At 42.9% G+C, this 14,911-nt stretch overlaps 3 protein-coding genes across 3 annotated transcripts; 2 read left to right on the top strand and 1 right to left on the bottom strand.

The window, feature by feature from the left end:
• Positions 1-3,803: 3,803 nt before the first annotated feature.
• Positions 3,804-5,672, top strand: MELLADRAFT_117528 (uncharacterized protein; the record flags this gene model as incomplete). The annotated part of the gene is made up of 6 exons (XM_007414004.1): positions 3,804-3,853; positions 3,925-4,365; positions 4,435-5,214; positions 5,312-5,422; positions 5,522-5,579; positions 5,632-5,672. 6 exons carry the CDS (start codon positions 3,809-3,811, stop codon positions 5,670-5,672), a joined length of 1,476 nt encoding a protein of 491 aa, XP_007414066.1.
• Positions 5,673-10,362: 4,690 nt separating this feature from the next.
• Positions 10,363-11,627, top strand: MELLADRAFT_91236 (uncharacterized protein; the record flags this gene model as incomplete). Its single annotated transcript, XM_007414005.1, has 8 exons — positions 10,363-10,455; positions 10,560-10,645; positions 10,712-10,788; positions 10,882-10,891; positions 10,943-11,146; positions 11,252-11,268; positions 11,388-11,493; positions 11,600-11,627. 8 exons carry the CDS (start codon positions 10,363-10,365, stop codon positions 11,625-11,627), a joined length of 621 nt encoding a protein of 206 aa, XP_007414067.1.
• A 537-nt stretch (positions 11,628-12,164) lies between these two features.
• Positions 12,165-12,654, bottom strand: MELLADRAFT_110003 (uncharacterized protein; the record flags this gene model as incomplete). The annotated part of the gene is made up of 2 exons (XM_007413989.1): positions 12,165-12,564; positions 12,638-12,654. 2 exons carry the CDS (start codon positions 12,652-12,654, stop codon positions 12,165-12,167), a joined length of 417 nt encoding a protein of 138 aa, XP_007414051.1.
• Between the last annotated feature and the right edge of the window lie 2,257 nt (positions 12,655-14,911).

Below are 14,911 nucleotides of genomic sequence, written 5' to 3'. Positions count from 1 at the left end.
AAATCAAAAATCGAGACCGCTGCCGAGGTGCGAATCAGTTCATATCAAGAACTAGCTACTTCGCGCGCTGCGAAGTCCAATGTGTACATAAAACTTTCATATTTCTTTTGATTTGAAAGTGAGGGAAAAGATACTTACGTATTTTTACCCTATGCGTTTTTTGCTTCCAACCCATTGCTTCTGTAATAACTTAGCATTCCGCGAGTTAAACAGTAGCGAGAGTTCAGGTAGCAAAGCCTTCTTAGAGGCTTTGACTAAAGCGCTGGATACCAAGGATGGTAACGAAGCCAAGAGGTTCGTCACCGAATTCAACGATTCATTTGGATCGATTGTTGCAATGACATACGATGAGTGGAACCCAAAGCTGAAAGGTACTACTAGCGATGCTCTTCACGTTGGTCAATCATCTACAAATGCAGAAGATTCAAGTCAGCTATTGGCCTCGATTTCCGGGGGAGTTAAGCGGAGCTCTAGAAAAGCAACTCACTTATGGATATTTCATAGAGATGCGTGACTTGAAAGAACAATATGCCACAGAAATTTATGGTTTAGAGACTTATGCGGATTATGTTGTGAAACATAAGAAGATCGTATCAGACATAGAGATAACTTACAACTGCTGGATGATAGGTTTAAGTTATGATTTGAAAATCAGAACTGTCATTTTTAGACGCCGGAAACTTGTTAAATCTAAAGTCAAAGGCAAAACAATGTTTGAAGATGTTGTCAAGATTCCAAATGGAGTTCACCGAGCTGTATTAGACAAAGCAAGGTTCGCAGCTGATAGAGCAGGCGACTTACAATTCGTGGACAATCCGTATGCTCCTGGTGGTTCGAAATTTGGTTTCAGTTTTTCAACTGGTAGACAAATAGTAAGTGTTGTAGCTCCAGTGGTGGTTGAAAAAGTCGCAGATTCTGGCGCAGTAAATCATCGTGGCCAACGAGGTGGTGGAAATGAAAAGCCATATGTTAAGAAGAATAACAACTACTTTCGAAAATATCCTAGAAATGGGAACACGGGAGAAATTACAAACCAGGGGCTAGTGCAGCCGCACCAAAACCAAACAAACTCAGAGCACGTAAGCTTTATTTCACCACTTTGTCTTGTGATTGAGTGAAATCTCACATAGGCAAACTAATGATTGTGTTGTTGGTTTTTCTTTTTTTATCTTTATCGATTAATTTGGTTACGGCTGGGGATGATGCTCTGGGTCAAATGCGGAATCTTGGTGATCTTGTTCGAGATTTCGGGTGTTGTGTTGTTATCTTGTTGTGGTACGCAGTACTTTGTAGTCTGAAGGATTTTTTGTAAACCCCCGAGAAAAACGGAGAGAGAAATGAGAAGTTCTGAAACATCACTTGCGTTGTTAGCCTGCCATGCTTAGAAGTGAGACCGTGACGTCATTACCTTGTGAGACAGGGGAGTTGGAAGGGTTAGGGGTTCCTGTCCGCGAATTGTCGAACGTAGAGATCAGCTTGAAAAATTTAGCGAATCAAGTTCAGATGAATCAGAAAAAGAAAGAGAGATACGGCGGACGAAAGAACCAATACCTTTCTGGCAGCGGAAAATCTTCACAGTACCGTTCCAAAACACATGGCCCGCTCCAGTTTCCTGTAAGATGGTGGTTGCTGAGTGGGCAGGATTGATGCGAGAAGTAGGCTTAGAGAAAGACATTCCTCACATCACAGATGGTCTTAAGGATGGGTTTTGCCTTGGTATACCTCAACGTACGATAGGAGGTATGCAGTGGAACACCCCTGATGATCATAGATCAGCAACTGCGGCGAAGGATCAGATAGAAATTACCTTAGCGAAAGAATTGAGAGCTGGTAGAATTGCCGGCCCGTTTACTCACCAGCAAGTGTTCGAGAAATTTGGATTTGTTCGTTCAAATCCAATGGGCAGTGCTGTGAATGGCGATGGATCAATTCGGATGGTGAACGACCTGTCCTTTCCAAAAAAGGACGACGGCATACCTTCCGTGAACTCATTCGTAAACAAGTTGAATTACGGAACTTACTGGGATGATTTTGATAGGGTCGCGCTGTGTTTTCAAAATAACTCAGGAGAGTGGGAAATGGCAATATTCGACTGGCAAAAAGGCTTATCGACAGTTACCTTTACATCCAAGTCAGAGACGGTCCTTGTGCATCATTGATTTCCTCGGGGCGAGTGGATAGGATGGTGACCCAGCTCCATATCTGCTTTCGTGGGAGAATAATCGTTGCCGGACCTTGTCTGTGCTAAACACCGTCGCTTGAAAGTAGTTGGGCCACGATGTCATGATCTAGAATCTAAACGACACGAGACTAAATCAATCATTTGACCGAAGAAGAGTATATAGGAATTACAACATACATCAAATGTCCAGTTGCCGTCTAGCACAGTGAAGATGTTCTTTGTACCCATATCATATCCCCTGAGGTGGTGAATGAACCAAACAAAATCTATTAGTGAACACATCCAAGAATAGTCGATTACGAAGGACTTACCATGAGTTGAATGGACCTCTCAGTAACATATCATTGTTCGGGTGGGATAAAATTCGTGCGTCGTGAGACGGGGCGAAGGAGACGAGAGGAGGAAGTGGCGGGGTGCGATACTGGGCTAGGACCTGAACTTTGAACGTTAATGGCTCCATTGTGATAGACTCGAGGCGTTCACGGGAGTTTCTTTCAAAGGAGGTAAATCGGTGGCAAGGAGCGAAAAGTTGAGCGAAGGTGAAAGTTTCTCCTTGGCCCAAATAATCAACCTGAACAAATTATAATTGTGAGAGTGGTTTCGGAACGCATGAGATCATGACTTATGAAATCTGAGAGAATTTAAAGGTAAGCTTACAATTATTTGCCTCTGTTAAAGATTGTGGCTAAGAAGTTTGATCTTGCGTATTAGTTTGGGCTGCAGTTTCATCAAATCGCTTCTTTGAAAGGAAAAGATAAACATAAAAAATAATCAGTTTTGGGAACGAAACAAATCCATTTTGAAATCGTGTAAGAAACATACACGCTGATCGAAAGAAAAGACATTTATACCAGCTTCAGCACGTTCGTTTTCGAGTTTTATTTTATATGAAAGAGAAAAAAGAATAATTAATTGATTGAAAGTGACCATTCTTTTTCGATAAATGTTTTTAGAAAATTGGACTTACCCATGAATGGAGGTTAAATCAAACGAGATGCGAGGAGGCCGTTGAAGATACGCGGACACTCCCAAGGCTTTACAGAGGGTTGCAGTCCATTGGTGTGTGTCATGTTGCTCGCAGTACGCGCCTCTGTGAAAGTCGGTGCCCGCACTGACAAATGGGGATGCATCAGCAGGAACCTGGAGCGTCCAAAGCTGGAATGTGATAGTAACGGCTTACAAAACAAGTAGTCGGCAGAAATTTCCATATCAACATGATATTCAAAGACATATATTGGAACCCTTATGTTGTATGCATCCAAACCCTCTCACAATTAGTTTCGATATATGTACATTGACCCTGAGCCATTCCTCCACCTCATTCTACGGAGCTGACCTCTTGGATTTGTGTCGAACAGAACACGGAATCCAAAGGATTCAAACACATTCAGAAAGATACCTAGCTGGGTGCAATTCTTTGCGGACGGAATTTCCCTGCCAACAGGACTTCCCAGAAATATGTTGGAAACCTGAAGTTACACTCATTTAGACCCTCTCACAATGAATTACGACATATAATCGTTTGTATCCCAAAGCATCCCGCCGCATAATTTAAATATGTCTCCCTCTTGGATTTGATTCCTTTCATCAAACCTGCTCATTGTCACTTCAATCATCATAGCGAAGATGTCAGCATCATTGTTGACCGCCGCCAAACCATCTGAAATCAAGGTAAAAGTTTCCTCTTTTGAATGATGACAAACTTAACCAATTGCTGATCATTTCACATACCAATCCTTTAGCTTTTTAGTGCCTCCGGTACCCGACTTGGTGATTCTGGTGGAAGTCCAGACTTACCGGATCATCAAAACATTGAGTCAGATGCAATGGAAATCAAAAACGACGACCATCGATCTAAACCAAATTCGAAGAAAAGACAAAGGGAATACACTTCAGAAGCTGGTCAACGTTTTCCGAGATTAAGATCGTCTAATCATGAAAGTCTTTCCGAATCAAAAAAATGCAGTGTTATGCGATTCAGGACTTCCTCATGTATTGTATCTAGTAGAAATTCAATCAAGAGTCAATCTAGATTAATTTTTGGTAGACCAGGTTCCATCCAATTGGATGTCTCCAACTTCATACTTGAGGTATCAAGCTCAGCTGCATACGCCAACGAGGTTGCCCGAGCTGAACGATTTAGATTAGCCGGAAACCACATGTATCACGAGAAAAACTATACAGTAAGTTTACATTGCCCATACTCATTTGCTGCCTGCTTCAACTTCTCAACATTATAATTGCTTTAACAGGATGCGGTCGAGCTATATACCAGAGCTATACAAGCTTACCCGCTCAATTGTCAACCTCATCAAGAAGCTCCTGCCGGGTTGGCCACCTCATTCGCCAATCGAGCCTCAGCCTACATGGCCCTGAATCAAATTACACCGGCCGCAGCTGACCTGCTACAATCTTTTAGATCTACCCACCTACCAGTCTGGTTATCGGACTCATCAAGATTATCAATCGGCAAACGTGTTTTGAGATTAGTGAAATGCCATTTAGCTTTATCAAAACCAATTGAAGCAACTGAGGCGATTGAACATCTTAGTAAACCTACTTCCCACGTTTTCATTGACGCTTCTCATCCGTTGTATCCAGAGATCACATCCTTAGTCTGCAGAATTAAGTCATTGAAAGAGGCAAAGAGGAATGACACTCAAACAGTGAAGCAAGCTTGGACTCGCATTCAAAATGCTGATCAAGCGGTACTGGCTCATCATGCTCAAGTCTACAACTTTGAACCGCTACGAAATCCTAACACGGAACATATGACTAGCATGATCAGATCACTCTTATCTCAAGCCACTCAGCAAGATTGTCAGCATATCTCAAAGTTTCCAAAGGAACACCAGTGGCCTATCAGCTCGAAGCTTGATGCCTCAAGTATCATCCAAGAGCGCTCACCAGAAAGTAACACAACATTTCGAAACTCTACCACGGCGCAAAACCCTCTAATCCAGTCCAGTTCATCTTGTCCAGAGCCCCCACCTCTCATTGTTTCGGCACTGGACCCCAAGGGTTATTATGCGGTATGTTTCCCCTTCCTCTTCTTTTACCCAGATCAGATTAGGAGGCTCTTTCGACACTGACACATGAGAGTGACTGACATCCGCTTGCTAAGTATAGATCCTTGGAGTCTCTCATTCCTTCACTGCATCCCAGCTTAAACAATCATATCGAGACCTTTGTCGCAGATTTCATCCAGATAAAGGCGGTGCGGCCAACATGTTCCAACAAGTGCGGTTTCCTTTCCGGCATGATTCCTCCCCATTCCTCATCTATCCCAAACTAAAGCCTCATTGCCATCTTGGTGCTTTATCTTGACGTGGATCACAGCTACAAGAAGCTTTCGAAACTCTATCAGATCCAACCAAAAGACGGGAATACGACAGCGGTAGGTCTCGACAACTTCAGACATCCCTAATTCACTGTGAACATTTACATAGGGGATCGTTGTTGGGCGGGGGCAAAGCTCTTCAGATGGTGAATTTCATTCGAGACATCTATCATGTGATTTGCATATTTATCTTGTTGGTGGGTGGGTGGCATCCGCTTGAACCTTTGAATTATGGTAAGAGGATAACTAACTAAATATCATCTCCTTAGATAGGTCGCGTTGATCTCAACATTGAAAGCAACAAAGACGTGACTAGAAAGTAGAGACATACCAAAAACAATATATACAAAACTAGGTTTACTAGCTTGCTTGTTAACTCGACTTTTTTTTGAAAGCGGCATCTTATTTGTCTACGTAGCTTTTGTTTTCACCCTGCTACGCCATATCCGTGGTAGTCTGCATTCCACTAAAAATTAAACCATCAAATTCAACCTCAATACTTTTCTTGAAAACCAATTATAACTTCTTACTAGGATCGCGCTTAGCAGACTAGATATGTACCAGTCTTGTCTAGCTGATGAATTCAGAAATGAAAAGGTTTCCAGGACTTTCTCTGAAAGCTTGAAAACTAAGATCAGAAGTGCGTGAACAGTCTTCTTATAGGCTTGCCATCTTCAGAGGTTTTTGCGAGGCCTTTTCAAAGCGTTGCGACAGGGCATATCATGTGATTCAAACGTTGCACTTGCAACATTGACATGTTGCCATCTCTAGATTTTTTTGATTAGTCTTGTAACAAGGAATAACAAGTTATCCAAGTGGACTATAACCGCCGGTTAGATTCATATCAAACTTAACCAATCTGAGCGGGCCAGTACCGCGCAAAAGGAGGGACTTTTGTGTAGTGTGAAGTCAGTTGGTCTATTCTACTAGGACTGTGAAGTGTGCCTAGTCCAGAACCTGTTAACAGCAAGTTGCAATAGGAGAACATCAGGTGGTTTGAATCTTGTTGCATTCCGCACTTCACTGCATTTGACACTGCTGGATCATGACTTCAACTGACCTTCTGGTATAACTCTGATTGCGACAACTTCCCAACCCATTCCACATAACTTCTCATTCTCAATGCCACGCAAAACAAAGCGAACCATAAAGTGGGTGTGTACATGTACATCGAGTCGATGTGGTTCAACATCACATATTGCTCTCGATGGCACAGTGCAGCCAGGCTCGGAAGTTGCTAAAACCACGTTTCTTCGACACTCTCGGGCTGATCAAATCTCAACGGTACTAACATGCCCTGACAATCAAAACGACGAGCCTGCCACATCACGAACGCATGAGGAGCCTGCCGTGGGAATGAGATCAACTTCTCAAGACGCTATGTAGGTGTTTGAACATTCAGTGTGAAGACAACAAACCTAATATGATTGATTGTCTTTTTTTAGGGATCCAGTACTAGGTTTTAACGGCGCTAGCCTTGATTTGGGACTGGATGATGCGGAACCGAGGCGCGCCAGCGTAGGAAATGAAATGAGATCAACTTCTCAAGACGCTATGTAGGTGTTTGAACATTCAGTGTGAAGACAACAAACCTAATATGATTGATCGTCTTTTTTCAGGGATCCAGTTCTAGGTTCTAACGGCGCTAGCCTTGATTTGGGACTGGATGATGCGGAACCGAGGCGCGCCAGCGTAGGAAATGCCAAATCTTATAGCTGTGGTGAGCGATACAGATGCGCTGATGGGTTTCAAACAGAGGAAATGGCTGACCCTAGATGCATTGCGTTAAGATCGCTTCTTCAGTCCTATGATTTTGAACTCCCATCCACTGCTATTGCATGTGGTTTTGACTGCTTGCATGCTTTCAATATTGGAACAAAACAGTCAAAGGACTATTTCATGGCTACTTCAATCAATGGTGTCATTCTTGCTGTTGGCTTTGGATGGTAGCCTATCAACATCTATCCGACTGGCCGTCTCAAAGATTCCCAAAGATATCCGAACTGCCACGCATTGGCTCAACGTCAACCCAAGGATTGCAAATATGACTTGTTGCCCTAGATGCTTCACCTTATACCAAATTGATCAGACTCCACCGACTTGTACCCAACACGGAGGATCTAGCCATCTTGGGACCGTTGCAGTCAGCACATCTGATGAAGGGTCAGATGGGGAAGATACTTCAGGATCTGAGAACCTCAATGATTTCGCCAAAAAAGTAGATTTATGCGGTGAGATTCTGTTGAAAGGCCGCTCAGTGTCTACTCCAATCAGAACATACGCTTTTCAAGACCTCGAGGATTGGATTGGCAGGCTTCTTAGTCGCCCAGACATTGAAGATCACATGGATGCAACACTCGTCCAATCACAAAAACCGTATGACAGCAGTCTCCCAGTCACCGACATTCAAGAGTCCCGAATTTGGAAGGAGCTTAAGGGCCCGGATGGCAAGCAGTTCACAGCTTCTAGTGGTCATCTGACCTTTGGGATGTTCACAGACGGCATCAATCCCTATGGGAACAAGCAATCGGGGAAACATGCATCTATCACGTTTTACATACTTGTTTGTTTAACACTGCCTTGGAAGATACGAAATTTACCTGAAAATATCTTTGTCGCTGGAATCGCCCCTGGACCTAGTGAGCCCAAGACTGAACAAGTCAATTCAATGCTCAGGCCTCTCGTCCACCAACTTTTGACTCTATGGAGAGATGGGTTGCATCTGTCTCGAACTCACCGGTACCCTCAAGGTAGAGTGATTCGAGCAGCGTTACTTACTTTTGTTGCGGATCTCATTGCATTACGCCGAACATTGGGTTTTCCTGGGGTCACTTCAAAAATCATGTGCTCCATTTGTTTCCTGAGATCGGATGAAAAATCAAACTTCAACCCTGAAAGTTGGCCACGCCGATCATTGGAGGAACACCGAAAGTGGTCCATGGTAGCCCGCGACACAAAGGATCCAACCTTACGGGCAAAGATCATGAAGGAGCATGGCCTCAGGTATTGTGTCCTGATTGAGCTCCCCTACTGGGATATCATTCAGTATCACGTAGTCGACTCCATGCATAATTTACTACTCGGCCTATTTCACTGGCACTGTCGACACGCTTGGGCAATGGAGGACATTGACGATCCAGACGACGAAGAAGAACATAAGACTCCTCCCAAAATTCCTCGCACCGAGGTCGAAGACCTTCAAGCTGACGCCACGAGAATATGGAACACACCGTTTCTGCCAGCATCTTGGAATTGGGAAGACCAACAAGACATAGACCAAGATGGGTCACAGGTTGGATTTTTGGACTTGCTGTTCGGATCAAGCTCTTCAACGGATGATGAGGATTTTGAACCACCCGAAAAACCATTGGACGGTGGTTGGGCTGGCCAATGGATCCCACCAGCACTGGACAAAATAACCTTCGACTCAGCTGTACTCAATCATGTGAACCACATGCTTCCTCGAATTCAACTACCTTCTTGGATCAAGCAAGGGATTTCAAAACTAGGCAAAGTCTCATTTGGCAGTCTGAAGGCAGATGAGTGGCGTACTTTGTTTACCATTCAGTTGGTTTTGATATTAATACCGCTTTGGGGGAATGGCGACCAAGTGAAAGAGTCGCTGTCAAAAAACTTTGGGCACTTGGTTAGCTTGGTCAATTTAGCACTGAAGCGGATTATGACCAAGGATCGAATTAAGAATTACACATCACATCTTCAACAGTATCTTCAAGGAGTGGTCATACTTTTCGAACATGTGGAACTGCGTCCGAACCACCACATGGCTTTTCATCTAGCTGAATGCCTTGAGAGATCTGGGCCGGTGCGGGCTTGGTGGAGTTTCCCCTTTGAGAGACTGATGGGTACCATACTCAAGGGGTGCAACAATAATCGGTTGGGTTCGTGCCATGGTCTCCTTACAAATTGAACATGAAGATGAACTGATGAAAGATTTGTAATGCTCCAGGTGAACTAGAGGTCACGTTTCTAAATGGCTTTTGTCAAGGTGGTAATTTGCGAGCCCTTTTGGAGTCTAATGAAATCCCTCAACAACTCAAACCTTTCTTGCCGCAGCTTCGGGCTCTCTATGACCCCCCTGTTTTTGTTCCCAGGGATGCCCACTCATCAGATCGACTTGAAGAGCTCAATATTTCAATCCATACACTTTTAGTCGACACTCTCAATCACCACAGATGGCAGAACATCCACAAAATCCGCTGGGTATCATCTTTGGAGTGGGCAACCCTTGATACCATCCACCGCGGCGGTTCTCGTCCCGTCAGCTCACAGGTTGAGGTCAAAACTTCATTGCATATTGATGGAATCAAGTTTTCAAGTCTTGCCGTGTACCCCAAAGACGCAGTAGTCACCCTGTGGGTTGACACACCTGAAGGTAGGGTCCAAAGATTTGGAGAAATTCTCGGGATATTCAAACATACTAGGAGGCCTACTGACCGCGAGGTGATAACCACCGAGTACCTTCATCTTGACATCTTCACTGAGGTACCTACTGCAAAAGGAAATCCCTTCAAGAGACTGAAATTGCCAGAGCTACATGGTCACCTTTGCTACTACAGGGCTCGAACTCCTATAATAATTGAGGCAGCACAACTTATTGCTCATTGCGGATACATAAGATACAAGCCTGGGGAGTGTGATCCGGAATGCATTGTCGAAACAATAGGCCTCATCAGCTTGGATCGAAACTGAAATAATCAACATACTACCTTTTTTTCTTGTCACTGTGAAGGGATTGAATCAATACTGTCTTCTTTCAAACTGTATGCTTTGCTATGTTTTCTTCAAATCTAGTGTACAAAATCTTGTTCCCGTTGTAGAAATGCATCATCACCTATCAATTATCCATCTTGACAAACAACCCACTCTCCCAGTACAAAGACTCGTCACTAAGTTTGGAAAGTTCTATAAATCGGTGAGTCATCTAGCAATGTACAGATAGAAGATCTCAACCCCATTTCCAGCCTGTTGACTTGCTGATTCACTTGCGTTCTCTCTTTCGAATGGAACCGATCTCAGGTTGATCCTGGATTAATCAAAGTAAACCCTTTTAGCGAAAGATTGAGAAATGTAGATGTTAAGATTCAAGTGGCAGCCATTGGCGGGTGAGCATGATCAGAAACGTCAAGCTCTATAGCGGAAAACTGATCCTATTGATCCCTCCTTTTCAGGCAAACAGCTGTCACCAAATACACAGTGAATGTGGATATTGACAGTGTCGTGTATTGGCATGTTGAAAGTGCATATTGTAAGTCTGGATCGAAATTTCTGGTCTTGACACCCTGTAGATGGCTAAATTGTCACAGCAGCCAATCTTTTTCATATATTTTTCATCCTACAGACAAATCCTTGTTAGTTTATCTTTCTTCAGTTCATCGAATTCTTGAACTTTCTATTCGTAGCAAAATCAAGATCGTCACGAACCCTCAATCGGTATATGCAAACTCAGACAAAGCTGCATTTGCTATCAATGATGTCAAACAAGCCTTAACCAAAATGGCTCAGACTACACTTTGTTCCGTGGTAGGTGGTCGTAATCTACAATCTGTTGTTTTTGAAAGAGAAAGTCTTGCAATTGAGATAGCTGAGATCTTAGAGAATATCTCGTTCGTCATTTTATTTCTTTAATTATAATTAAATTCCAATACCACGGATTTGTTTCGTCACTCAACTTATTTTCTTCCCTTGGGCTTATCATCTCTGTCATAGAGAAAAATGGGGAATTCAAGTTAGTTTCTGTGATATCTAGAACCGCTTTATAGGATTCTTGACTAAATACCTCACATTACACTGATAACAGGCGGAATCGATCTTGATCCAGGATATCATTTTCACGTGAATTACAAGAAGCATTGTCAAGTGCAGCTGAACAGAAACGATTGGGTGAAGCCAAAGTTATCGCTGCGCGAGCTGAAGTAGATGCTGCTCATCTGATGCGACAAGCTGCAGAAATGTAAGTAACCTATGAGTTGAAGTCTGCAGGAAGAGAAAGCTGAAGCTGGCATTTCACTCTTTCAGCTTATCTTCACCTGCAGCTATTCAAATTTGTCAGCTTGAAGCGAACCAGATTATGGCCAAGCAGAGTGATTCAAAGGCAACCATATTTCGCATAACTCGATAAAACTGATTTAAGATTAACTAACTCAAATCTAAACTTTGAACTATCGCCCTTCAGGTCATCTTTGTCCCAATGTCACTTCAAGGTATGGGATCTGTTGTGGCTAGTCAATCTATGGAGGGAACTGCTTCTAAGTCAAGCTAATATGTAAGATGGTCGGGGAAAGATTTAAAGTCCTTTAAGGTTTCATGATTAGCAATCGGAATTGTCAAGCTTCTTTAATGTAAACTTCGCTTTCTCCTTTTGATACTTGTAGACTGATTTACTGACTTTTAAGGATATCTTCTAGCTATCTCTTTGTGACGCATTGCCTCGTACAATGCATCCTACCTTCTTATATGAAGTATTACAAATACCTCACACTTGTCTGAATAAATGCATGTGCGTAATACGAGCTTGTTGAAAACGTTTACATGAGATATGTCCAAGAGCAAGCAAAACAGATAGAAATGGACATGATAATTTCAATCACTATCGTACTCTGTGAGTATCTTGATAGGTTTGCTTCACTTTTGTTCAAGCTTGGGTTTTTGAGGGGTCGGCGCTTTGAGAATAGAACTAGATGATGATTTAGAGAGTGTAGGCCGGACGACAATGTGAGATGAACCAAGCCAAGAGCGAAGACGAGAGGTTGCAATAGATCGAGAAGAGAAAGAAGATAAAAAAGGGTCGAGAGTTCTTCGAGTATTGGCAGTCAATCGGTCTTGTAAACTAGCCAATGGAGTTGAAATTGTTGGAGCTCGTTTATTATTTAATGGAAGACCTGTTTCAGCTTCCAGTCTGAGTCGCTTTGCTGCTGTGTTTGCTTGCCCCTCACGAATCAGAGTCTTTGCTTTTTCAGCTTCTTCCAACCAAAGTGGTTGATCTGCTTCGTCTAGTCCGAGATTTGATGGTAAGGAATACCGACTACGAAGAGATTCGTCACTTCTCGATTTTGCTGTCAGTTCTGCTTTTCAATCATCAAACCACTTCACTTTACTTGTTAGTGATACCCATTGTATACCAAAATAATGACCTAATCCAAAGAAATCCTTTTGTTTCATAAATTCTCAATTTTACAAGACATTCTTACTATCTATATCACATCACATCACAATCACATCAAAAATTATATACACTTCAATCGATCAAAAACAATTCTTAAAACAAAACAAAAGATTATATTAAATAAAATCATATAAAAGTCCTAAACTTTGAACCAATCAAACAAAAAACCGTTGATTTTTCCCTTTCTTGATCTTGCTTTTTTCATTTAATCATTTCAAAAAATCAATCTTATTGATCATTCCCAGAGTTTTTACTTAAACTTCCTTGAATAGCAGGATCAATAGCTTCACAAATAATTCCCGTAGTACTAGCACTAGACTTTTCCACATCGTCCATCATTGGAATTTCGCCAGTTTGATGATTTTGTATAGAATTGATGGGTTGCTCAACAGTATTAGTAGTAGTAGTATCACCACATGTAGTTGTAGAACTTTGAAGATTCGTAAACGAATTAGTTGGCTGAGAAGGATGAGTTGGATTAGGATTTGATTCAAGTTTCGAATTTAATTGTGGATCCATTTCGATTATAGCACTCATCACAACATCAGATGTTTTTGTTTCATCTATTCTAGGATTGGTAATTGGATTAGATGATGATTCAGATCGATCAAGTTGTACATACTGATTTGAAGTATTACTACTACTACTACCGGAAATAACATTTTGTGTGATTTGTTCAGGATTTTGTTGAATTGTTGTAGGTGTATTAAGATTAGTTGGATTTGGATCTGTTTGCGTTTTACGTTGTTGTTCAATTGCTAATTCCATTTCTTCCATCACACTTAAAGCTTTTGAGGATACATTTGATGGTGGTTGAATTTCATTTAAAATTACTTGAGGTGTTGTGAGACTCGCTTCAGCTTCCACTTTCGTCATCGTCTCATTAATGAGAGCTGGAGTATGAACAACAACTAAACTTGGATTGATAGAATCTTTCCAATCTGATCCATTTTTATCAGATGTGATCGGGTTGGAGGGAGTTGGGTTTAAAGTGATCGGGTTTGAAGAAGATTGAATGACTGGAGGTGTTGGTGTTGTTGGTAGATTTGCTGATAGTGAGGAGACCATACCTGACATGATAGGGGCAGGTCGAGGATCTACGACCTCATCAGAAGCAACAGGTTACTGGATGGAAGCAATAGATTGTGAGCTGCCCGCGTTTGGCTGAGTGACAACAACAGGTGCTGGAGTGAGATTAGAGGTCATCACATTTGTAGCCGGTAAAGAAGTAGGAAGCGCTTTCGCCTGTTGAGAATTTATAGGTAGTGGTGGGATTACTTCTACTGCTATTGTTGGTTGGATCACCTTGGGTGTTATCGATGGTTCGATAGTTGTCGGAAGGATCTGACGTTCAGGTAGCACTTGTAAGTTGGGATCGGCGATTGTCTGTTGAATCAAAGGTTGTGGACCTGCGCTAGCATCAATAGGATTGACGATGGGTGATGGCTTCGGCGGCTCTGATACTTGATTGGATGATACAATCGATTCCGCAGCTATCGGAGCAGGAACCCGTGTTTCACTTTGTCGGCTTGGTTTATCAGTTTCAGCTGGTGTGACTGGAAGATTGGGATATACGATGGCAGAGGCGGTAGCTGCGGTTTGTTGAATTTTCACTCGTCCATCATCAGGATGACGCACTTCGGGAATCTTCGTGCTAGCAGTTTGTATGACATCGACTGGAGCTGGATGGACAATTGGACGAGGAGCTTGCACGGGTGGCTGTTGCACGGATGGCTGAGTTTGAGCGGATGTATTGGCTTGAACAGGTGGGTGAGTAGCTTGCACGGGTGGGTGGGTAGCTTGCACAGGTGGGTGAGTAGCTTGCACAGGTGGGTGAGTAGCTTGCACGGGTGGACGAGTAGCTTGCACGGCTTGCACGGGTTGCTGAGGTTGAATTGGTGGATGGATAGCTTGAACGGGTGGAAGTGTAGCTTGAACTGGTGGATGAGTGGCTGAGGTTGAACTGGTGGACGAGTAGCTTGAGCAGGTGACTGGGCTTGAACAGGTGGCAGAGTAGCTTGCACAGGTGGAAGAGTAGCTTGAACGGGTGGCTGAGCAGCTTGAACAGGTGGGAGAGTAGCTTGCACAGGTGGAAGAGTAGCTTGCACAGGTGGAAGAGTAGCCTGCACGGGTGGCAGAGTAGCTTGAACAGGTGGAAGACTAGCATCGAATGACATATCAGAACCAGCGGAATCCAAGATTTGTT

This window comes from Melampsora larici-populina, assembly GCF_000204055.1.
Source record: "Melampsora larici-populina 98AG31 unplaced genomic scaffold MELLAscaffold_40, whole genome shotgun sequence".
In the NCBI taxonomy this organism is placed as follows: Eukaryota; Fungi; Basidiomycota; class Pucciniomycetes; order Pucciniales; family Melampsoraceae; genus Melampsora; species Melampsora laricis-populina.
The sequence above is the reverse complement of the archived record's forward strand: the minus strand, read 5'-3'. Positions and strand labels throughout refer to the sequence as shown.